The sequence below is a fragment of the Musa acuminata genome, chromosome BXJ3-9 (genome assembly GCF_036884655.1).
Source record: "Musa acuminata AAA Group cultivar baxijiao chromosome BXJ3-9, Cavendish_Baxijiao_AAA, whole genome shotgun sequence".
Lineage (NCBI taxonomy): Eukaryota > Viridiplantae > Streptophyta > Magnoliopsida > Zingiberales > Musaceae > Musa > Musa acuminata.
Genome location: NC_088357.1, coordinates 1,991,511 through 2,014,640, shown reverse-complemented (window position 1 = coordinate 2,014,640; position 23,130 = coordinate 1,991,511). Strand labels below are relative to the sequence as shown.

Here is a 23,130-nt window from a genome sequence, read left to right as displayed (position 1 = left end):
TCCAAGGACTAATGTCACCGTGGCCCACATATGGGGCCCTCGCCTGCTTACGAGTAGTGGTGGGCCATGGCAACAGAAGCGCCTCTTCTATTGGATGGATGGAGAGGAGAGGGGGGGGGGGGCTCATATAATAGAATGATCAAAAGGTAGGATTTCTTCGATTATGATACAAATACAGTTACATAACTGAATTAACCTGCCCTTTATTCTCATCGTAACTCGCCCATTTATTGATTTCCAACCATTCACTGTTCTCATGTCAGGACATTAATACGAGAAAGAGAGAGAGAAGAGAGAGAGAGAGAGAGAGAGAGAGAGTTACAGCCGTTCACTCTGCTACCGTTGTCATCATCTCTCGTGTCGTCTTCTCCTATGTGACGAGCTTCATACTCCGGGTGCTGGATCTGCGGCCGCGGCCGTTCCTCAACACCTTGATGGCCAACCTGAAGGAGACCTTCCCCGATGACCCACTCCCTCCGGCACTACTGGAACGAGCGCCACGACTTGTACTGGAACCCAAATACTTCTTAACCATTGTTGATTGGTGATACAGACAAGTGGTAGCCAATCATCACGAGATATAAGAGGACAAATGTTAAGAAAATAATTTGTTCATATTTTTATAATATTTTTTTTATTAAATCTATTATTAAAAAATTATCATGGCACAATAATCGATGTTAGAGTTTATTTGTTAAAATTATTTTGTCTTAGTTAGTTATTGACGTAAGCGTATGAAAAATCATGTTTAGAAACCAACGTGACCTTGGTTTTTATATAAATTGACTATGAAATAAATGTTCGAACCCTCCTCAGCTATCGAGGGAGCATTTGAGCCCCCTCTTTGACTATATCGAACTTTTTGTGCATATGACCATGAATCGAGTTGGGTTGATTCAAGTATCATTAATATTATTACTATCATTTTGGCGCTAAAAGAAGAATCTCATATCGCAAGAACGTCATTCCGCCAACTCACTAAACATGTAGTTTATCGAGGATACCCCGCCTCTAACCACAATGCGATTAACATGGTCCATAGAGCTCTCTATAATGATTGTACGATTGACACACCTCGAACACCTCAAAGTATTTTCTATAACAACATTACGACTAACACAGCCCAAGGCATTCTCTATGATGATAATATGATTGACACAGCCTGAGATGCTCTCTACGATGATAGTACGATCGAAAGGACCCTGAAGCATCTCAATATCCAAGACATCCTTCGTGGATGTAGGCATTTTTTATGTGCGATGCATCCTTTGTATATAAGAGCATCCCAACATCTGATGTATCCTTCATGGAAAAGAGCATCTAAATGCCTGACGCATCCTTTATAGACATAAGTATCTTCGACATGTGATACATCCTTTGCGGATAAGAGCATCCCAATGCTCGATGCATCCTTTATGAATATAGATGTCTTTGACCCGCTATGTATCCTCCGTGGACAAAAAATATCATGATAGTCGGCATATCTTTGATGGATATAAGCATGTTTAATGCGTGATGCATACTTTATTGATGAGAACATCTAAAGTGTATGATGCATTCTCTATAGCCAAAAAACATCCTAGTAGTTGACACATCTTTCATGAACATAAGCATCTTTAATGCTGATGCATCCTTCACAATCAAGAGCATCTAAGGCATCTAATGCATTCTCCATGGACAAAAAAAATCTCAATAGTTGATGCATCCTTTGTAGACACAAGCGTCTCTAACATAGAGCTAACTTGGAGTAGATCGTATACAAATAAATTTCTACACGAGGTGAGTTGGATTAACTGAACTTAGAGCTAGTTTATTTAATGTGAATAGGTCGACATTTGAATTTCAGCCCAAGATGGTTGGATCAAGAATAAGCTACTTGATATGGGCAGATTGAGATCTTGCCCGACATGGGTAGATTGAGAGCTTAACTTGTGCTATGGAGCAATTTGCCCAATGTGATAATAGCATATCAAGATCTACCCAATGTGGGTGTCTTTCCCATCACCCGATGTGGGCAAATAAAAAAAATCTGACAAATTTTATTGCTTGATGTGGGCAAGTTTGGGATCTATTTGATGAGACAAAATCATAATCTTAGCACATCAATAACCATAATACAAGATGTTGGTAGATTGGGATCAAAATCTTACCCGATATTGACGCATCGTCTCCATTACTACAGATTGTGCGAGATGGGCTTTTGTTACAGAAGATCGGGTGAAGACGTTTCTAATATTTGTTGTATGAAGATTAGCATGTCCAAGGTGGATTGGGTGGCAACATGGGCATTTAATAGTGCATTGTCAGGCAACAAATCGAGATGATAGCTGAGATCAGTTGATAAGCTATATAAGTTAATGAATTATGTGTAGCTCTTCTTCATGGCTGTTCTCGCTTCCACCCCAACCACTTGCCATCACAAAGACCTCCTCCCTCATTTCGTCTAAGCGATCATTAATGGGTAGGAGGGATGAGCCAAACTTGAGCTCCGTGGAGAGTATGTCAATGATATTTATCTGACTTAGTTTAGGACTACATACTCAATATGTTTGATTTGATTGAAGAAGAGACTAAAATGCTCACTCGGTAATCGAGAGTACTCGAAACATTTATTTCGTGGCCAACATGCATAAAGACTAAGGCCGAGTGGGTACCTTCGATACTTAAATCAATATCCAATAAAGATGAAGTGATTCTATTAAATAATTTATGACATTGATTATTGTGTCATGATGGTCTTCATATAATAGGTTTTACTCGAACGAATATTCTGAGGTATGGGCAAAATATTTTCTTAGCATTTATTCTCTATCCTCCTTGTGCTAATTAAGCTTTCATGTGTCGATCTATATAAATAGCGAGATTAGAAAAAAAAATTTATCCTTTTGACCCATAAGTCACTAACTAATAAAAGTAAAATAATTTTAGTAAATAATCTTTAATATTGATTATTATGCCCTAATGGGCTTTTTATAAAGGGTTTAATCTGAAAGAATATTATGAGATATGGACAAAGTATTCTCTTAGCATTTGTACATTGTTCATCTTATGCTAATTAGATTATCACGTGTCAAGTACAGATATTTTTCTTATCATGTCTCGAACGAGAAGAAAAAAATAAGCCGAAGAACGATTGAGTGCTTCCCTTCCTTCCTTCCTCTCATCTTCCATTACCTTTTCCAAGCACATTAGTCATCATTGCCTCTCACAAGTCCTAGCCACAGACCTACACCATTCCCTTCCCCTTCTCCTCCCCTTGCCTTGATATTGTCCTTCCTCCACCTCGAATGGGAGGCAATCGCTTTCTCCCTCCTCTCATCTTCCATTCCCTTTCAAGCCCTCACCTCTCTTAGCCATCATCGCCTCCCGTGAGTCCCAGCCACTGACCACCACCCTCCCCTTCCCTTCGCCTCCTCACTCACCCAAATCGTGCCCTTCCTCTGCCTCAATGGAACGTCATTACATCCTATCCCTCCTTCCATTTCCCATTGCCGCTTCTAAGCCCTCACCTCTCTTAGTCATCATTGCCTCTTGCGAGTCCCTGTCATTGATCACTACCCTTTCCTTCTCATCGCTTCTAACCTCTCCAAATTCATATCCATCTATAAAAAGTTGCATCAGCTCATCTCCTAGTACCCAATATTCATGCATGAACAATTACGTTGTAAGCCACCCATCTCTTTTGAATTCATCTCTCCGACACACATGGTGTCAATTTCATCCCCATGGATATTGCTAAGGAGCTCAATGTTTGCATATCACCAATTCAATTATATAATATTTTTATGGGTTCATCTACTTAACGGCATCAATTTGATCCGCATGGATATTCCTTAGGAGCTCATTTATATGTCACTAATTCAATTATAGAAAATTTTTGTGACAACATTAGTGACATTGTTGTCGCTAATTCATAAATTTAAAAATTTTAGTGATATAAAATTTAATAATAAATTATATTTTATTATAATAAATTTATTAGGTGATAATATCGTCAATAAATCATCCACTAACCATATATCTAAATATTTGGCTAACGAGGAGCTATTTTCTTATAGTATAGATTAAGAGCAAGATACAAGAGTAGCATTGGTTAGCCATAAGCCTGTGTTAAATGGATAACCATTAATTGGAAAGATATTATCGACTAATCATCATCCGACACATATTTTTTGTGTGGCGTCCAAGTTAAAGGAAGGAGACAAAATCTACTCTCCACCGGTTTACCTGTGTGGACATCAATCCAAGACAAATAGTTATGGGCTATCTTCGCCTATATGAAAAAAAACTAACAAATTATTAAAGGTGATTAAAAGCTATCCCCGAAGAATATTTGAATATACCATTCCTTCACTACCATGTATAAAACCTCACTTTTAACATACTCAATGGGTCACTTTTTTACTATTAATAATTTCTCTAATCTAACTTGGATTACTAACTTGGGCATCAAGAAACCTCTCTCGACCTCGATTTTTGTTTATATAACAGCTCGAATGATTTTCTCGAGAACTCGACATTTTCACTTCAGAGATATCTTGAACAACCCTGTGCACATGGGTTTAAACCACATCAGGTTGTCCTATATGTCAATGACATCTTCCTACTTCATAATATCAAGATTCAGAATTATGAGAATGGAATTTAGTTCAATAATGTAAAGTTTAAAGAATTTTGTCAATCTAATAAAGTTCAACTAAAGTTTAGCTCGATAGCTCATTTTTAGACCAATGATCTTACCGAGATCACTAATTGATCCATTCTCAAAGGGCTCAAGAAGTTGGTCCTTAGAGCACTTGGGTGGATGAGCTATCGAGTATCTTGAGAGCCTCCCGAATAATACTTAATACTGAGTCGGGAGAGTCATTATTCAGCTTAGCCTTTGGCGTTGAGGTTATCCTATAACCTGAAATAGTATTTTCAACATTTCAGGTTGAGAATTTTGATGAGAAAGCCTCCTAAGAAGAACTTCGGGTCAGACTTGGCCTAATCAACGAGGTTAGAGCAGAAGAACACTTAAAGGTACTGAGATATAAGAAAGTGATGACCAAACTTTACAACTAAAGTATTCACTCTCGATGAGTCAAATTAGGGGACTTGGTGCGTCGAAAAGCTAAAATTAGTAATCCAACTAGATCATGGGGCAAGTTAACGTCAAATTAGGAAGGGCTTTATCGAGTTATCGTGGTCATTTGAGATGGAGCCTATCACCTCGAAACAAAAAAGTGAGTAGTGCTACCAAGGACTTAACACATTGTAAGCTTAAAGAAGTTCTACCCCTATGGCATCTCTCATAATCAGGTTAGGGTGACTATCCCCTAAGCCTCAAGCCTTGATCTTCCATATTGTTGGTGCCAATTGTAAAAAAAAAAGAGAATATTTTTCAAGTATAAATGCTGCAAGCTAAGGAAAGAAAGTTTCATTAGATCAAGCCTCTATATCCAAAATGAGACCTTGACCTACAAAAGTAGAAGATTGGTTAGGTGGACAAGGCCAACGATATGACAAAGTAAAGATATAAGGACTAAGTTGGGTATATAAACCCGATGACTCAATGAAAGCCAACATAACATGACAAAACTCCAGATCCTTCTTGAACTCAATAGAGGCATTTTTTAGTCGATGATCATCTCCTTCTAATACCTTGGTATTATGGCCTTCTCAACCTCCAACATCTCCTTTGGAGCCCTTAGTTTATTGCCTAAACTCTAAATCTACTCATTCAAGATGGCTAATTGCTCAGTCATACTCATGATTCACTTGCTAGATGTGATAATTTGCCCAACAAGCTCAGAGTTGTAGGTCCTCAACAAGTCTAGGTCTTGAGTAAGTCGTAGTAGCTTGTCCTCAATGATGCAGTTGTTCCCATCCTCAATTATTCAACCTAATAAGTGAGGTATCGCTCGACCTCTTATAGCTGCATCACCGACTTGGCTCCTTGAGCCTCTACTTCAGATGCATGTTAAGAAAGCCTAACCCATATGGGAAGAAATTTTTAATTAATCACACATTTTGAACATGGTTGAGAAGAGCCATGGCATAATGATACTATAAGTCAAAGACAAAAGAGTTAATAGTGATACAACAATAATATCCTAAAGTGTTTAGCCTGACCCACACAGCAAGAAACTTGCCATGATAGGAGGCATAAGATAAGACATGCTACAGACGCATATTAAGAAAGCCCATATGGGAAGAAACCCATTATAGTGAGAGGGCATAAAGCAAAATGTGCTTGAGATGCATGAGTTGAGAAAGTCTGACTTGCTAGGAAGAACCAACTGTGGTGGGAGGCACAAGCTAAAATATATCTGAGACACAAGTCGAAAAAACCTATCCCACTTTAAGAGAGCCCTCCAGGTCGAGAAAGCCAAAGCACCCAAAGAAAGGCTCGCTTGAGACATGGAGGGGTAGAGCATCGACCCTCTTTCCACTTGAGGCAAGTGGGTCATGCACCAACCCTTTCCCCACTTAAGGCAAGTGGGTCAGGTGCCAACCATGGTGGAGGGGTCATGCGCCAACCTCCTTTCCACCCAAGCTGTTAGATAGAAGAAGGAGATAAAAGTTGCTCACCCCCTATTGGTTTGCTCGCGTGGATATCGATCCAAGATAAGTGATTATGGGTTATCTCTGTCTATGTTGAAAAAGATAAAATCGAGTTTGTTAAAGATGGTTGAAAACTCATTTTGTTGAAGGTATATCGTTCTCTCACTATCGTTCTTTTACTATTAAGTATAAAAGCCTATTTTTAACATAATCAAGATGTTACTTTTTTACCATTGGTGACTACACCCATCTAACTATGGTTACTAAATTGGGTGTCGGAGGGACTGGCTTAGAAAAATTCTCTCGATCTTAGTGTTCGTATAGGTGCCACCTCGAACGATCTCATCGGGAGCTCAACATTTCCACTCATAAACACCTCAGATAATACTCGTCTGAACCACATCAGTTTGACTTAGACATCAATGATATCTTCTCCTAACAATAATGAACACAATAACAATAATGATGATATATGTCTTCTTCCTTGCTACGTTATCCTCCTTCTGTAAATGATAAGAAAGAAGTGACAACCGCCGACATGGAGTTGAACCCATATTAACAAATACGATTGGCATTACACGACAGCGATGCATGTGTCGAGTTCGACCCGTAGATCCGATCATGGTTAGGTAGTCTCGAATTGAATCAAATTCTAACGGTTTGATCTCGACTAAAAACAATAATAATAACAAACGATCAAACATCTATCCATTGGATAATGAATCTATTCATTCCAATAACTTATAATTAATTAATTGGAGATATTTTTAAAATAAAAAATTAAAATTAAAATAGACAGTTTCGATTCCAAACTAAAAGCAAAACTGAAATCGAAACCACCGATGGATGCAACAAGTCTTTCTTCCTCCTGCAGAAGAGAGTGGACAATGTATTAGAAGGACATGCAAATAATAAGGGAAGACGCATCCCAGGTATTTGTTCCGTAGCCGCGTGGAAGCACACGTACGTCCACCTCGTCTCTCCCATCACCAAAAAGAGGGCAGGACCTGATGCGATAGATGCATACGTGTCTTCTCTCCGATGGAGGGTTAAATTGACTCCCCAACGAGTGAATTCAACAGTATGTCCTGTCTCTCCGCTTGCAAGAACTCTGTTGCAGATCTTTACGTTCGCGGACGGAAGGAAAAGGAACCCCGCAGCACGTGATCACCGGTAACGGACGGAAACATCTCTGGCTCCACTCGTTGCCGTCCAAAAGTTGGTCATCATGTCTCCGTTCTTTCATTTTCTAGATAAAGAGGCGATGATAGCCGGTGTGGGGTCCTGTGGCTTCTCCATGTAGGTGGTGACAGCCTCGTCTCCTTCCCCAGGCTGGAAAGCAGCTGCTTTGGGTCTCACCAAAGCCTCGGGGGATCCATTTGGTCGGCGCATTCAGCTCATCTTGGTCTCTCCTTGAGTAGTGCTACTGGGCCTGAACGCAGAGTTTGGAGCGAGAGCGGTGCGTCTGAGTGAGAAGAACAAATTCCTTGGTTTATTTCCTTTCCTTCGTCTTCTCTGGTTTTGGTCCCTAAATAAAGACTTCATATACTCATCCATTTCCGTTGGTTTGACTAAGGATTTGGCATTTGGATTTCCTCTTTTTAATCTTTCAACTGAGATTTTTTGCTGTTTCTTTTTTCCTTGTAGTTTCCATTTTACCGAAATCAGAAATATTAGCCGTCAGAATGTGCTGATCTAGATTTGTATGTTGGTAATTTTCTTTGCATAGATTTCTAGAATATGATCAAGAATTATTAGGATTTTTAAGATGGAAACTGGAACCACAAGTTCCAAGTTGGGAAATGGTGATCTTGAAGTGCTCGAGAGATTCATCTCATAATCTAGCTGGGGAATCTGAAAATGTTGAGGCGGATTTGTTTGGTGCTGTCCATTGCATACCTTGCTTTGATTCTCGTCGATGGTTCCTTTGCTGCATTCACTCCTGCGGACAACTATCTTCTCGCCTGCGGATCTTCCCAGAATGTGTCAGTCCAAGGCCAAGTCTTCCTTCCTGATTCACAGCAATCCTCCTTTTCTCTGAGAACCTCTGGAGATGGTACCCTTTCCACCTCCAATTCTGCTCTGCCATCCCCAATATACCAATCCCTTCGTATCTTCTCAGAACCAGCCTACTATAACTTTTATCTCCGGCAACAGGGCCGCCACTGGATCCGTCTCTACTTCTATCCTATTGCCAATTCCGGCCATAACTTGAGCGCTGCTCCTTTAACCGTCATCACAGATGAGTTCGTCCTGATGAACAACTTCACCTTCAAGAACTCAAACCGCACTTACCTGTTCAAGGAGTACTCGGTGAACGTGACCTCTGATTGCTTGGCCCTCACTTTTATCCCATCACATGGTTCTGTCTCATTCGTGAATGGGATCGAAGTCGTCTCGGTTCCTGATGCGCTGATCTATGACCAGGCTCTTGCAGTACCTAATGCTCCTTTCAGTGGTCTCTCTGTGCTTGGTCTTGAGACCATGTATCGCTTGAATATGGGCGGTCCTTTGCTCACTCCACAGAATGATTCTCTCGGGAGGACTTGGGAAAATGATGCCAAGTACCTCCATGTCAACAGCTCCGCCGTGAAGGCATCTGCGGATCTTGCGACCATAACTTACCCTGATGGAATCACCATTGAAACAGCACCGAGGTTGGTCTATTCCACTGCAGAAACAATGGGAGATGCAAATGTGACAGATTTAAATTTCAACATCACCTGGGTTTTCTCGGTAGATCAGAACTTCCTTTACTTGATCCGCTTTCACTTCTGCGATATCGTTAGCAAGGCTCTGAACACACTTGTGTTCAATGTCTATATCAATTCTGATATTGCTATTGCCAGTTTGGATTTGTCATCACTGAAGGGTGATCTATCAGTGCCCTACTACAAGGATTTTGTTTCCAACTCCTCGGATGGTTCAAACACAATGACCGTCAGCGTCGGTCCAGACGTAGTGGCTGATTTCAGCAATGCTATACTGAATGGACTGGAGATCATGAAGATTAGCAACGGTGCGAAAAGCTTAGATGGAGTCTATGCTGTTGAGGACCTTCTTCCAGAGTCACCCCCAGGAAGGAATAAGTTGGGAATCGTAATTGGAATAGTCTTGGGATCAATGACTGTCATTACACTGATAACTTTGTGCTACTGCTGTTTCATCGTTCGCAGGAGAAAGACTAAACCCCATGATCATGCATGGTTACCACTACCCTTTTATGGCCACTCCCACACCATCAGCAAAGTATCGACAACTTCTCAGAAGAGTGGGACAGCAAGCTGCATATCTTTGGCATCTACAAACCTTGGACGGGTTTTCATGTTCCAAGAGATCCTGGATGCGACCAACAAGTTTGATGAGAACTTGGTTCTTGGAGTGGGTGGGTTTGGAAAGGTCTACGAGGGGACACTGGAAGATGGTACTAAGGTTGCTATCAAGAGAGGGAATCCGAGGTCTGAGCAAGGGCTGGCTGAATTCCAGACAGAGATTGAGATGTTATCCAAGCTCCGGCATCGTCATCTGGTCTCGCTCATTGGCTACTGTGATGAACGTTCTGAGATGATTTTGGTCTACGAATACATGGCAAATGGACCCTTACGGAGCCATCTATACGGTGCCAACCTTCCATCTCTGCCATGGAGACAGCGCCTTGAGATCTGCATTGGTGCTGCAAGAGGGTTGCACTACCTCCACACCGGTGCAGCACAGAGCATCATCCACCGTGACGTGAAGACGACCAACATTCTCTTGGATGAGAACTTTGTTGCAAAGGTAGCAGACTTCGGTCTTTCGAAGACTGGCCCTGCTTTGGATCAGACCCATGTTAGCACCGCAGTGAAAGGGAGCTTCGGGTATCTTGATCCTGAGTACTTCAGGAGGCAGCAGCTGACCGAGAAGTCGGATGTCTACTCCTTTGGTGTCGTATTGCTGGAAGTTCTCTGTGCAAGGCCAGCTCTCAACCCGGTTCTCCCGAGGGAGCAGGTAAACATCGCAGAGTGGGCAATGAACTGGCAGAAGAAAGGAATGCTGGAAAGAATAGTAGATCCAGCATTGACAGGGAAAATTAATGCAACTTCCCTTAGAAAATATGGTGATACAGCTGAAAAATGCTTGGCAGAACAGGGAGTTGACAGGCCAACAATGGGAGATGTTCTATGGAACCTCGAGTATGCTCTCCAGCTCGAGGAGACTTCTTCGCTTGATGACCCATATGAGAACAGCATAAGGAGTATTTCTGGTATCGTACTACCACACATGGAACCCCTTGACAACAGCATTAGTGTCGTCGAGGGAGCAAACACCGGTTCCGAAAACGACGCAGAAGATGCTACGACAAGTGCAGTGTTCTCTCAGATTGTAAACCCTCGAGGGAGATAAAAGATCGACGGCATTCCTGCTTCAGAATTGGTCTTGCATGCCATGTTGTTCTCTCTTCCATCATCTTGTTTCCATTTGTAACACACCTGTCGGTTTAAGGAGGTTATTATGCTTCAGTGTTGTAGGTTAGACTTTTCCAGATGTAATGTGAGCTAAGTCATCTTTTGAAATATGGATGATTGAGATCAAATGATGAAGGACAGAGTTTACCTTCTTAGGCTATCTACCAATAAAGAGAGGATGTCAACATGTCAAGATCTTATGCTTGAGTTGAATGTTTTGTTCTTTACTGTACCTTTTTATCTTGAAGTTTAAATGTTCAGCAATGATTAGATCCTGAACGGTCCGTACCATCTACAAGAATGCATTGCATAACATGCTTCATTTCCCATATGGACGGCCCATATGAAGGCCCTATCCACGAACGGCCCATATAAATGCTATCATCTTCTCTCTCTCTTTTTTTTTCTTTTTTACTTTTCTTTTTTTCCAATGCCTTCTTGTTTTTCTTTTTCTTTTAGGTCAAATTTCTCAAAAAAAAACTTCACGTTTTTATTTTTTCCTTGCAGAATGTTCAATTTTATTTTATTCTGACATAATATCCTTTGGATCATCTTTATCATTTATCCCATAATTTTTATCTTATCGTAATAATCTCTACTTCTAATGATTATCCTCTCTATAGCATTATTGTTTTAAATGTACTCTTAGTTATCATTTTTATCACCTCTATCTCATCAAAAGATCTCATCGATCACCTACATCGATTACTAATCGATTACTAATTCCATGTTGAATTTTTTTTCGTATAAGAGAAGAAACGAAGGTAAGACAGAGACGATAAGGATGACAACAAAAGTCAAGGTTAATATTATCTTTTAAAAAATAAAAGATATTTATGATAAATAAATTAAAAAAGACTCTGTGATAAAAATAAAATTTTAAAAGTTTTTTTTTAAGTTTATCCTCCTTTTATCCATTTATTATTATTTTTTTAAAAAAAAATTCATAGCAGAAAAAAACATGAGAGAGGAAAAGATCAGCGGAAGAATCCAGATTTGGTGAGCCCGGAACAGATAAAACCACCACGGGCTTCGTTCCTCCTCAGTTCATTGCCATCCGTTCACCTTCCATTTCTTTTGGCGTCTTATTTCTTAGCTGAATGATTTGTTCGCCATGGTCTCGCTGCAAGTCTCTATTCTTTCTCCAAATTCCGGATTCTCTTTTGGTAATCTTTACGGCCAAGGATACCGACTCGATCTAGGTTCACTAAAGCACGCCATAAATTGCTCGCTCCCAAGAAGAAAGACTGGATCTTTGCATAGAAATGGGCGCTTCATCGAGTATCCTCGGCAGGTGTTTCCATATCCAGGAGGTAATTTGAAAGATTTGATTTTGGTGGGTAGAGGGAGGAAGGGGAGCTTGGTTGTAGTCGGAGCCAACCAGGGATTTGGTTTCAATGGTGGTGGTGGAGGAGATTGGGACAAGGGTATCACCACGAGGGTGCTGGGTAATCTGGCTTTGGCTTTCGGGCTGACATACCTCACCATGACCGGGCAACTTGGCTGGATCTTGGATACTATCGTTTCCATCTGGGTAAAGAGCTTATATATCCTGTGATTTAGTAAAGAGCTTATATCCATGGGCAAAGGGCTCATGTTCTTTGATTCTCTGATGGATTCTTTTTACTCAGCAAGTAGTCGATTGATGTTTGATCGTGTCTTTGGTGCATTCATGATGTATTGATTCTTGTAGATGCATTTTCATATTATGATGACTTTTTCTGTGTGACCAAATGCTTCCTTTCTGTTTCCTATAAGATGTTCTTAACTCCCCTTAGTATCTATGTGTTAATAGGAATACTTTTTGTGAATTTGGATTAATTTCTTTTTGCTAATTTTGTCATCCAGTCATTGTGCTTTTATACATCATACTGTTGTATGAAATGAGAAATATTGGTATCATAGATCGAATCGGTCTCATTCTTTCAGAGATTGTCACAATTAGAATTTTGTTAGGGGAGATGGAAAGTGGTTTTATTTCCCAAGAGAAACAGAAATTTTGTTTATTTGATGTCCTCCTAATAGGTACTTCTCTCATTTTTTTTGGCCAAGACTTTATCTCAAAATTAAGTATAACTAGGTGGCATCTTGTCTAACTCCGGTACAGAAAACTTTACTCGCTTTTAAATTAAATTAAAAATTATAAAAATTTCGTTAGATGGGCATAGAAGGAAGTATGACATCGTATTCTGATGCAACTGTGAAGTTCAGAAGTTCCCCCAAATAAAAAGCATTTCATACTTTGGTAGCTGATGAGAGTAATCGGCAATTGCTAGCGAGAGTTGTGAAATAATTGTTGAATTGAAGTTTGTAATTTAAAAAGGGTATGTTAATGTCCAACTAATTCTTGAGTTACTGGTAAGGGGATCACAAATTGTTCGAGATGTCTTACTCATGGTTATTGGGCAAATTTGGGACTAGGAAGATCCAATGATTTATGACCATTCAAAGGAGTAGCGGTTGATTGACTTTGGGAAAGTGGAAAGTAGTCGACTGAATATTATCCGAGTAAAATTCCTGTCCTAAATTTTGTTGCTCATATTGCACATATGTCCCGTCCGAAGGTGATGTTTTGATCTCTACAGCTATTGAAAAGCTAAGTAATGTTGCATACGGTCACTCTTCTTAAACCTGCATTGTTGGAGAACTTGTGCATTGGACAATTCTTTTCTTACTTATTAAAAAGCTAGGAAATTACTGAATATATCTGCTTCTCATTCCATTGACCTCTCAAACCAAACCTCAAAGCCACTTCACCAAATAAAGGCACAGAGCACAAAGATGAGGAAGAAGAGTGAAAAGTAAAAGAGAGATAATTAAATTGAAGGCACTCAGATTTGATGTGGTTTAGTCAATTGACCTGCATCCATAAGAAAAGACGATGAAGAGAGTTTTATCACTATGGAGATAAGACATGACAATGGCATAGATCCCAAGATAAGTTTCTCAAGAATAGCCATCTCTCTACAAAATACCAACTCACTATTCCTAGCCCTAAGTTTCAATTTATATACATACATGGGGTATATAAATGGTCAATTTATGTGTACTCTGTCAGTCTGTCTAGTAGAGCAGGAAGGGGTAAGGGGTTCTTTCCTTTGGTCTGCAATTAGATGGTCTGTCCTTAGCAGTCTGAGTGGATGTTGGATGCCATACAACAGATATGTAAGACATGTTTCACAATCTTCAACACCACATCTAGCGCGTTGATTTGGTTGAATTATTTTGTAGAGCCGGTCTATCCTCATCATATTCTGCAATCAGAACAATATGAGTTATATGGCTACATTCTGGTGTAGTTATAGAGAGCTTCAAAAATTTTTATAAGATTGTTTTCAGGGACCTCCCAAATATCCTAGTAAAAACTTGTGGTAATATTTTTAATATAAACCAATTAGTGTACCACTAATAAGTATAATATTTAATGGGTTAATATTTTCTTGTCATTCTGTTTGAAGCTTATACAAGCCTTTACCAGCTCAACAAAGCTGAACAACCATGCTGCTCTGCCATCCCTCTCCCTGTGAAAGAAAACCACAGAAATGACAATAGAAAAGACAACAAATAAATAAAAACATATGAAATGCCTTCCTTTGTTCTTTCATTTTATTCATATTATCTATATATGTTTTGACATTTTTCTCGATGTTTCACTAAAAGCACATATCAACAGCTCCTTGCAGTATTGTTACCTATTGTGGGGTTTGGCGCTTTCTTCTGGTTTGCTGGACGAGACATAGTTCAAAGTGGTGTGAGTATTTTTCCATTTCATAATTTTTTCTTTCTATTTCTTACATTCCAGATGCATCTGATCCAAGAAATAAGCTATTGAAGAATTGACATTTATGCATCAGATACGCTTAAGAAAATGATATCCAAAATTTACTTTATATTTTCAATTCTGAAGCCTCAATATTGGAACTGTCATCACTGAATGTAGGTGTTCTCTATAAGGCTGCCCGTTATCTTTGTTTCTTTTGTTTTTACTTTTTCTTCATGGACGATGTGGTTCATTTTGCAGCTTGAGCTTTTCTGTTTACAATAGTGACTCTGGAATTTCATTTGAGCTTGTTTCTGAGTATTTAATCTGGAGATTTACTAACCTTTTAGCTCTTCCATGTGCAGTGTCCCAACTGTGGAAAGGAATTCCAGATTTTTAAGTAAGCATGGCAGTAATCCTCTAGATTAAAATTCTCTATAGTAGTGAGCTTTAAGTGCTTTTCTGTTTACTGGAACAATATAACAACAAATTGTTTTCTTTTAGGTCAGCTATGAAGGATGGTCCACAACTCTGCCCTTTCTGCAGTCAACCTTTCTCTGGTAGTAAACCTATCTTGATTTTAAATATATTCTGTGCACCACTTGGTTGATCTGATTCCTTCTTATAAATATAGGTCCCATTTTGTTCTTTTGTCAGCTTATTAGTTGATAAATCTAATGAAGATGTAACTAAAGAACAAATGACATATGAGAATTTCTATTCAAGTGTATATACCATCTTATTCTGAAAAAGAAAATGTTATATCTGGTGCTCGAAGGCCACGTAGTGACAAATATCGTTTGAATCATACCAAATCTAAGTCTGGATAGTGCCTAATTGTTCACCGAGCTCTTTGCATAGCCAAGTTGGAAGCTTACTATTGTAAGTCTATCTTGTATGATTGAAGATCTCCAAAATTACTGTTAGACTCGCTCACATGTTTCCTACCTGTCTCTTTTAGTTGGGATTACAGATGTCAGGTTTTTAGGAACTGGATAATTAATCAAATGAGTCACTACTGTATATATGGTATATATATATACACACACATACATACATACATACATATGTGTGGGTCTAACTGCAACTGCTTAAGTATATTTTGACAAGACTGATTGTGCTGCTACTGTTGCTGCATGTGCTTGGCAATTAGAACTTATATGAAATGAACGATCAGAAATATTTGTGTCCTTTAGGATTCTTTTTCTTGGATTTTGGTTGGAAATTTTTTTGCAATTGAAGTATATTTTTGTTAACATTCTAGTGTTTTCTAGAATTTTCTTTTATTACTTGCTTCCTTCCATTTTATTGTACCTTTGTATTTCATTTTGTCTCCAAATAAAGTGCTTTAGCAGTGGAGGATGTGAGAAAAGTCTACTTATGTTTTAGCTCTGAAACGGTGTTATCTGATTGCAGTACAGGGCAACATGTTTGTAAGAGAATCAACTAAGTTTTCATCTGAACGCTCCACAAATTACGGACAAGCCTTCAATGGATTCTCATCTCGAGTTGAGAAAGGTAGCATTTGCTGCATATTTTGTCGTATACTTGGCTTCCAATAATAGTTTATTATGCAGAATCTCTTTCTACTCGAAGCCTTGGACAAAAATCATTATCTTATTATCGCAGCTGTTTAACATATGCAGGAAAGGCCTCTTCTGCTGCAGTTGTTGACATTGAAGCCGAAGTGAAGGACATAGATTGATTTCTTTCCAAACCGAACCGAAAATGGTAAGGGGCTCTCTTAGATTTGAGTGCATAAAATGTTCTCATTCCTCCCTTTTTTTTTTTCAAGAATGCAACCATTAATTTGTTTATACTTGCATATTTGCCTTTTCAAAATGTCATTTTGCACCGATACTTCGAGGGATTCCTTTTCTTTCCCACCGATACTTCCTTCCAGGAAATCCTACCCAAAAAGCATCAATTGCACAGTTTTCCGTCTTTCTGGACAGCTCTAGAAAGAAATTATAAAATTCAAAGCTAATTTGTTCTAGACGTAGATCAATTGCATTCCACTTATCATTTGAGTCACCATTTTGCCTGATTCTATCTAAATTGATATCGGCACTTCTAGTCGATATACCTAGTACTCTTGTCATTTATTTCTGCATGCCTGCATATTTCATGCCAGAAATTCTTTTTTTTTTTCGAGGGTAGAAAATTCATTTAACATATTCGTGTAATCTTGTATGTATAGTCACTGTGAGTTTTGGAGTTGAGGAATTGACCTAGACAATGAACTTGACAGGATGACAGGATTCTAGTATTCTCCGAGTTGTAACCTTGACTCTGTCAAATTATCAACTTCGGACATCATACTATGTGCAGCTGTCGCAAGGCCCCAACATGCATAAACAACGAGTTGTTGGGTATATACTGTGAAGCTTCAAATCGAAAAATGGGTTGTATTCATAGAAATCTATTTCGTCATTTAGGGGCAGGCATCTCACAAGGGGACTCTCTCTACATCTCATGTACACATTTAGAACTGCTGTTGGCAATAATTTTTAGTGAAAACCATAAGTTATAAGATTGCTTTACTTGTGGTCATTTGTGATTAGTGATGATGGTCGGAGAGACAGTATGATGGAGTACAGAGGGATTGGTTATCTTTACAAGTGTATCATACGCAAGATAAACACTTGTTTACTGAGTTTTAGTCAGCAATTATTGTACTAACAACTAATCCTGTAAGTGAATATTCATACGTGCGAAAGATTGGTGCAGAAAGAGGATTCAAGTGCGAAGGGTTGAATGTTTCAACGCTGAATTCTCTTGAGGAAACAACAATGAGAGTTGACCAGCATATTAGCAGCTATCACATCACTTGAAGAAGCGGATTTGCGTTGTGGGGGAGACGAAGACTGGTTAGCAGGCGACAACCCTGGGCTAAAATTCGTAATCGGCAGGATTTAAGATGCATATCGAGACCAAAGAGGGGGATAACGATGTTGATGAATGATGATGCAAGGGAGGCGACACGACGGATCACGAAGAGCGAGCGATGATGTTTTCGGAGCGAGATCCAAGCCGCAATCTCCCTGCTACTACATCCTATCATTATCACGACTCAAACCCCCCTCCTGCTGCTCTTCGTATATCCACTTGCGCACTCCGTAGCGATCATAGGCTTCCCCAACACGAGAGGCGGCGGAGCGCGGAGTGATGATGCTGTCCCTCAAGGCGGTACTCGCCTCGGCCGTGGTGGTGGTAACGACGGCCGCGATGCTGCTCCACGCGGGTCCACCTATTCAACGGCTCCTCGCCGCCGAGGTACCACGGGCGTTCGCCTCCCTTGTTGTGTGGCTCACACCGCCCTACCTCTACTTCGTACTCAACGCTGTCATCCTCTGTATCGCCGCCTCCTTCCGCTTCGACAAGCCGCACGCCCACTCCGCCGAGTTGGCACCTTCTCCTACGCCTGAGATGGTTGTTCACCTCATGGAATACATGCCTCCTTACGAGGAGGATCTCGTGGAAGACGCCTCCTCGACGCGGTTCGTCACCGCGACGACGGAGGATGACAGAGGAGACCAGGAAGCGATAGTTCTGGGCGAGAAGGAGACGGTGTCCAAGGCAGAGACAGTGGGAGAAGAACAAGAAGTGGGTCAGGAATTCGTGACTTCGAGCTCAAACTTCTCTCCGGAGCAGAGGCCATCGACGGAGTCACCGATGGAGTACGTGGCCGGGTTGGAGAAACCGCTTGTTTTGATCAGATTCGGACACCGCAAGAGCCTCAAGCCCGGCCCTGACGGTGAGGCGTCCATCTGACGTCATCCGTTTCTTTTTCCGTCGGTGGCGATTGGCGGCGCCAATGATTCCAGGTTTGAATTGCTCAGAAGGAGTAAAATGGTGAATCTACGATGGTGCAGGTAAGGCGTTGAGGAGGGTGGCGAGGCCAAGGCGAGAGGAGACGCTGGAGTGCACGTGGCGGACGATTACGGAGGGCCGTGCGATGCCGCTCGCGCGCCACCTCAAGAAATCCGACACGTTGGACACACGTGTCGTTCGCGAGGATGCGGCAGAACCGGATGCGGCGGCGGCGATCCGGAAGTCAGAGACGTTCAGCGACTGCGCCACCGCGAGACCGCTGGCTGACGGAGGCGTCGGGGAGTCATCGTCTTCTTTGACGTGGAAAACGTCGGGAGTGGGGCGGGGGAGGCTGCGGAGGGAGCCGTCGCTGGGGCAGGAGGAGCTGAACCGGCGGGTGGAGGCGTTCATAAAGAAGTTCAACGAGGACATGAGGCTGCAGCGGCAGCAGTCGCTTCAGCAATTCATGGAGATGATCAACCGTGGGAGTCACTGATCAATCTCACTACTGGTAGAAGATATATAAGCATGACTCGCTGTTTGTGTTTGGTTATGGCTATTGGTTTCTTTCCCTTTCGGCTTTAATTCTGTGCTATATTTCTGTTCATTTGCAAGTTCGTAAAATGTAAGAGATTGCAGTCTGTTCCTCGACGAGTAACCAGCTACCCTGTGAAGCTGTATCATTGGTGACAGGGCGCCCGCCCCTGTTCTCGTTGAGTGTGGAGGTAACTGAGACGACGAGGTGGACGGCAAGAGGGAGGGTTATGGCTCCATTGATCACCCACTAACTATATTCTAAGTGCAATTGGATCAGATGGCACTTGAGGCTTTGCTCCTGAATCTGTTCGACAAACAACGGTAGATTAAGCATCCCAGTTGCACCACACGATCTATTCGTGATGTGATTACTTACATGCAGAGAAGACATGCGAACCAGCAAACCGAAGCATTCTTGCAGAAGAGCTCCTTCGCTGCTGACCACCTGCCTGAGCTCCGGAAGCAATGAGACCATCTTCTGCGCATTCTATTGCCATTACCCAATGCGTTGGCAACTTTGTTAGCACTGACAAAAGGAAAACAGCATACTACTCGTCCGTAGACAAAAGGAAAACAGCATGTTCTTCTTACCGTGTGAGTAAGTCTGCTAATTGTCGCCCTCGTCGTCAAAGCGGAGTCCGTTGCATGTGTTAGAGCTGATACTAAAAGGTGCAGATCAACCTGCAAAATTAGATGCTAAATCGTACGTACGTAATTGGCACAACAAAGCACAAACACAAAGCACCTTTGCTCCATCAGCTAAAGGCAACCTACACACAGATGCCTGTAAGCAGTCATTAATGGCAGAAAGAGCAGAGGTGTGCTGCCGCTCCATCTCACTAAAGTCTTCCAGTATCTTCAACTGCCGTCATCATAGCTATCAGAATTAGGCTCTATAAAACTGCCATTTTTATTATATCATACTTAAAATAATTATTTTCTTTCTTTCTTCTCTTAAATATATATATAATAATATCTTTCAATATAAAGAAAGTCTTCGTGGCTCAAATATTGATTCTATTACTGACCTGAGAAGAGAGCAATGGTATCAACTTCAGGTGCAACTTATCCTTTTCCAGCTGCATCCTTTTTCTAGCCACCCTTGCTCGCAAATTGGATAGTCCGACCCATGCACCGAATACTTTAACCTGAGTTCATGTCACAGGGATGAATTCATGAGTAAACTATTGGATCTTAATTGGAGTTTTAACACAATTATGCTAACAATTATCTATCAAATGTTTATTGCAATAGTATATTTGCTAGTTTCAAGTTGTATAGTTACATATAAGCTAAACTTGGATTTAAAAAGGTAAACCAAAAAACTTAATAGTTTGGGAGACAAGACATGATTAGGTACAAATTTATTTTAAGGAATTATTTATACACATGCATGTCATAAAATAATATAGTTAATCTTTAACGAGAAAAAAATTTATTATTACCGAATGAAAGTTACCAACTAATCCTATTGAATTTTTTTGACTAAGAGTTAAAATTTATTTTTTTGTGAAAAATAGTTTTTTAATAATGAAAATTATAGTTGCACATTATTTTGGGAAAAAGAGTTAAGTGTACCTCTGCGTGGGTCCTCTTGATCAGACCCACCTCATCCGACCCAGCGTTCACCCACCTCCACTGAATCAAACGGTTCCACGTTAGTTGGAGTTGGTGGGCCACCATACCCTTCTTCAACTTCGTGGTATCAGACGGACTCCCCTGCCACTTTCGTCGTAGCAAATCCAAACCCGAGCTCGTAAAAGAGCGGCTCTTGCCCTTCTCCGCACTCGCCACCGGAGCCTCCACCACCAGCGGCGACACCGACCGCTTAGCTGGCGATGGCGACCACGAGCTCGACGAACGGACTGGTCTTCGCAATTCGTCGTGATTGGGAAGATTAACGCTCTCGAGGCGGGGCTTGCCGTGGAGGATGCCAGAGCGTGAGTTGAGGACAGACGACGGGAGGGAGGAGGCGGGTGTGGGCGAGGGAGGAAAGCGGATGGCCTCGCCGATGTACCGCATGGAGCCGCCAAGGATGGGTCGACTGCTCACTTTCAGATTATGTCGCATCTTCTTCATCTCGTCCTTCTCTTGTTTGAATCGACTGGAGTACTGGGAGTAGCTCCTCTGGCGTCCGAGGATCGTTGACTGGGGAGAGGCGTTGCCAGCGGCCATGGGGTGAAGGAATCGCCTCCCTCCGTTCTTCTTGGGTTCAGCAGAGAGATCCCTGAGACGGTCGTCACTGAGGTGGTCCGCGAGGCAGAGGGACTTTTCGGTGGCAGCAGAGGCAGAAGGCCAGAGGACGACAGAGGCCAAGGAGGAGGTGGAAGAGTCTCCGGAGCGGCGTTTGAGGGAAGAAGACGAGGATAAGGAGGAGAGGCGGGAAGGGGAGCTGCTCAACTCTCGGGATTTGGTCCTCCGCGGTGTGTGCTTCTCCATCGTCGTTACAACTTGAGGAACGGAGAGGATGGCCGGAGGAAGAGAGGAGCAAAGACGAAGGAATCGAGAAACGTGAGGAGATTTGTTCCAAATAGTCACGTCAGACAATTACTTATAATTATCTACGGAAGAGGAAATTATATATCATTGAATGACTATAGAAAGTGATTTGCCGGCCACAATCGTGCATCAAAAAACACATTACGGTAGATTGCGTCGGCCATGTGTCAAGAGAAGGGCGACAGTACATGCCGGCTTCTGAAGGGTTCCTTTGCTTTCGTTTCATTCCCGTTCCTATGATCTCCTGCTATCGATGTGCACTCCGAGGTTGAAGGATTCCGACTGCAAACAATGGTGTCTCATAAAATTAACTCCCATCTTCAAGTGGATTCTCCTCATAAAATTACTTTTGCAGATTAAATTAAATTGCGATGATTTTTTAGATCATGAGTGTGATAATATCGACTTCATTACTAGACATAATGATATTTCTATTTTTTTTGGGTTTATAAGTATTTTACCACAAAGGATAATAATTATTGTGAGACAGGCTATTTTGGAATGGTTTATGTTGTCTTTTGGGAATTGGTCAATATCCTTAGTAGATAATTTTCTCTCCCTTACAGAATTTTGAATGTTATTAGAGATATATTTCACTTAATACCTAGGTGATCGTAAAATTTCGCATATATTTCGTGACGAAAACTGTGTTGCTAATTGGCTAGAATGCTGAGGCCAACAAACTTTCTAGTCTTCTTGAGGAATTCATTTCTTCTAAACTTAGTTTTCTTGGTTTATGTGATGCTAATAGGGTTGTTTCATTTCATCAATAAAGATTTATAGCTTTTCCTTAAAAAAAGGATAAATTTCTAAAAAAAACTCAAGTTTTTTTTTCCAACATAGTATCTAATTTTTGGTTTATTTTCATATAATATCCCTTATTTTTAAAAAAATTACTCTTAACCTTCATTCGGTATCTTCACTCCTTGTCCTAGTTGTGTCTTGTTTCTTGCCTCCACATCCACTACCTCCATGCATTCTCCTCCTCTATTGACTCTTTTTCATGCGTCCTCCTTTTCGTCAGATCTCGAGACCACTCCTCTCTGTTAGGAAAAGAGTCGACACTAAGAGGGGGGTAAATTAGTGCAGCGGTTAAAATTACATCGGTTCAAAACTTCATTGCGATTAAATTCGTTTCCGACGGAAAATCGTTTCGTAAAGGTATTAACTTTGAAAGCATATAGAAGAGTGTAGTGGATATAAAGCAAATAAAATTGTTTGCATTAAAGTAAATTGCATAAGAAAAACGCAAACCAGATTTTTATAGTGGTTCGGTCGTTGTGACTTACATCCACTTCACCGATTCCTCTTCCGTCGAAGCCACCGGCATCCACTATCGATCTTCCTTTAATAGGCGAAGATCAACATCCTTCTTACACCCCTCTTCTCCTTTTCACATGTTTAGGAGATAACCTTTTATAATCCTCTTTTACAATGTATCCCTCTCACATCTTCCTTAGAACTCTCTCTAAGATTTAGGAGGAGGAAACTAAACTTTCTAAGGTTTACAACTTTAGATTTGCTCAATAT

General features: G+C 40.9%; 4 protein-coding genes across 7 annotated transcripts; 3 read left to right on the top strand and 1 right to left on the bottom strand.

Moving 5' to 3' along the window:
* Nucleotides 1-7,735: 7,735 nt before the first annotated feature.
* Nucleotides 7,736-11,178, top strand: LOC135648419 (receptor-like protein kinase THESEUS 1). 4 transcript variants are annotated; one of them, XM_065166106.1, is made up of 3 exons: nt 7,736-7,764; nt 7,850-8,005; nt 8,194-11,178. In XM_065166106.1, exon 3 carries the CDS (start codon nt 8,407-8,409, stop codon nt 10,927-10,929), a length of 2,523 nt encoding a protein of 840 aa, XP_065022178.1. In that variant the 5' UTR covers nt 7,736-7,764; nt 7,850-8,005; nt 8,194-8,406; the 3' UTR covers nt 10,930-11,178. The 4 variants fall into 4 exon arrangements, with proteins under 4 accessions (XP_065022178.1, XP_065022179.1, XP_065022177.1 ...); XM_065166107.1 differs by having other exon boundaries at nt 7,850-8,036; nt 8,276-11,178; XM_065166105.1 differs by having other exon boundaries at nt 7,850-8,036.
* An 819-nt stretch (nt 11,179-11,997) lies between these two features.
* On the top strand, nt 11,998-17,294 carry LOC103996797 (uncharacterized). Its single transcript, XM_018831289.2, has 7 exons — nt 11,998-12,525; nt 14,665-14,742; nt 15,117-15,151; nt 15,256-15,311; nt 16,168-16,269; nt 16,398-16,482; nt 17,003-17,294. The coding sequence occupies exons 1-6, from the start codon at nt 12,106-12,108 to the stop codon at nt 16,454-16,456; spliced, it is 750 nt and encodes a 249-aa protein (XP_018686834.2). The 5' UTR covers nt 11,998-12,105; the 3' UTR covers nt 16,457-16,482; nt 17,003-17,294.
* Nucleotides 17,295-17,429: 135 nt separating this feature from the next.
* LOC135650242 (uncharacterized) lies at nt 17,430-19,067 on the top strand. Its single transcript, XM_065169505.1, has 2 exons — nt 17,430-18,508; nt 18,627-19,067. The coding sequence occupies exons 1-2, from the start codon at nt 17,920-17,922 to the stop codon at nt 19,058-19,060; spliced, it is 1,023 nt and encodes a 340-aa protein (XP_065025577.1). The 5' UTR covers nt 17,430-17,919; the 3' UTR covers nt 19,061-19,067.
* A 214-nt stretch (nt 19,068-19,281) lies between these two features.
* LOC135585722 (QWRF motif-containing protein 3-like) lies at nt 19,282-21,800 on the bottom strand. The gene is made up of 5 exons (XM_065169504.1): nt 20,680-21,800; nt 20,130-20,249; nt 19,693-19,963; nt 19,478-19,588; nt 19,282-19,405 (listed from the first exon to the last, which is right to left on the bottom strand). Exons 1-3 carry the CDS (start codon nt 21,538-21,540, stop codon nt 19,778-19,780), a joined length of 1,167 nt encoding a protein of 388 aa, XP_065025576.1. The 5' UTR covers nt 21,541-21,800; the 3' UTR covers nt 19,282-19,405; nt 19,478-19,588; nt 19,693-19,777.
* Nucleotides 21,801-23,130: the final 1,330 nt, after the last annotated feature.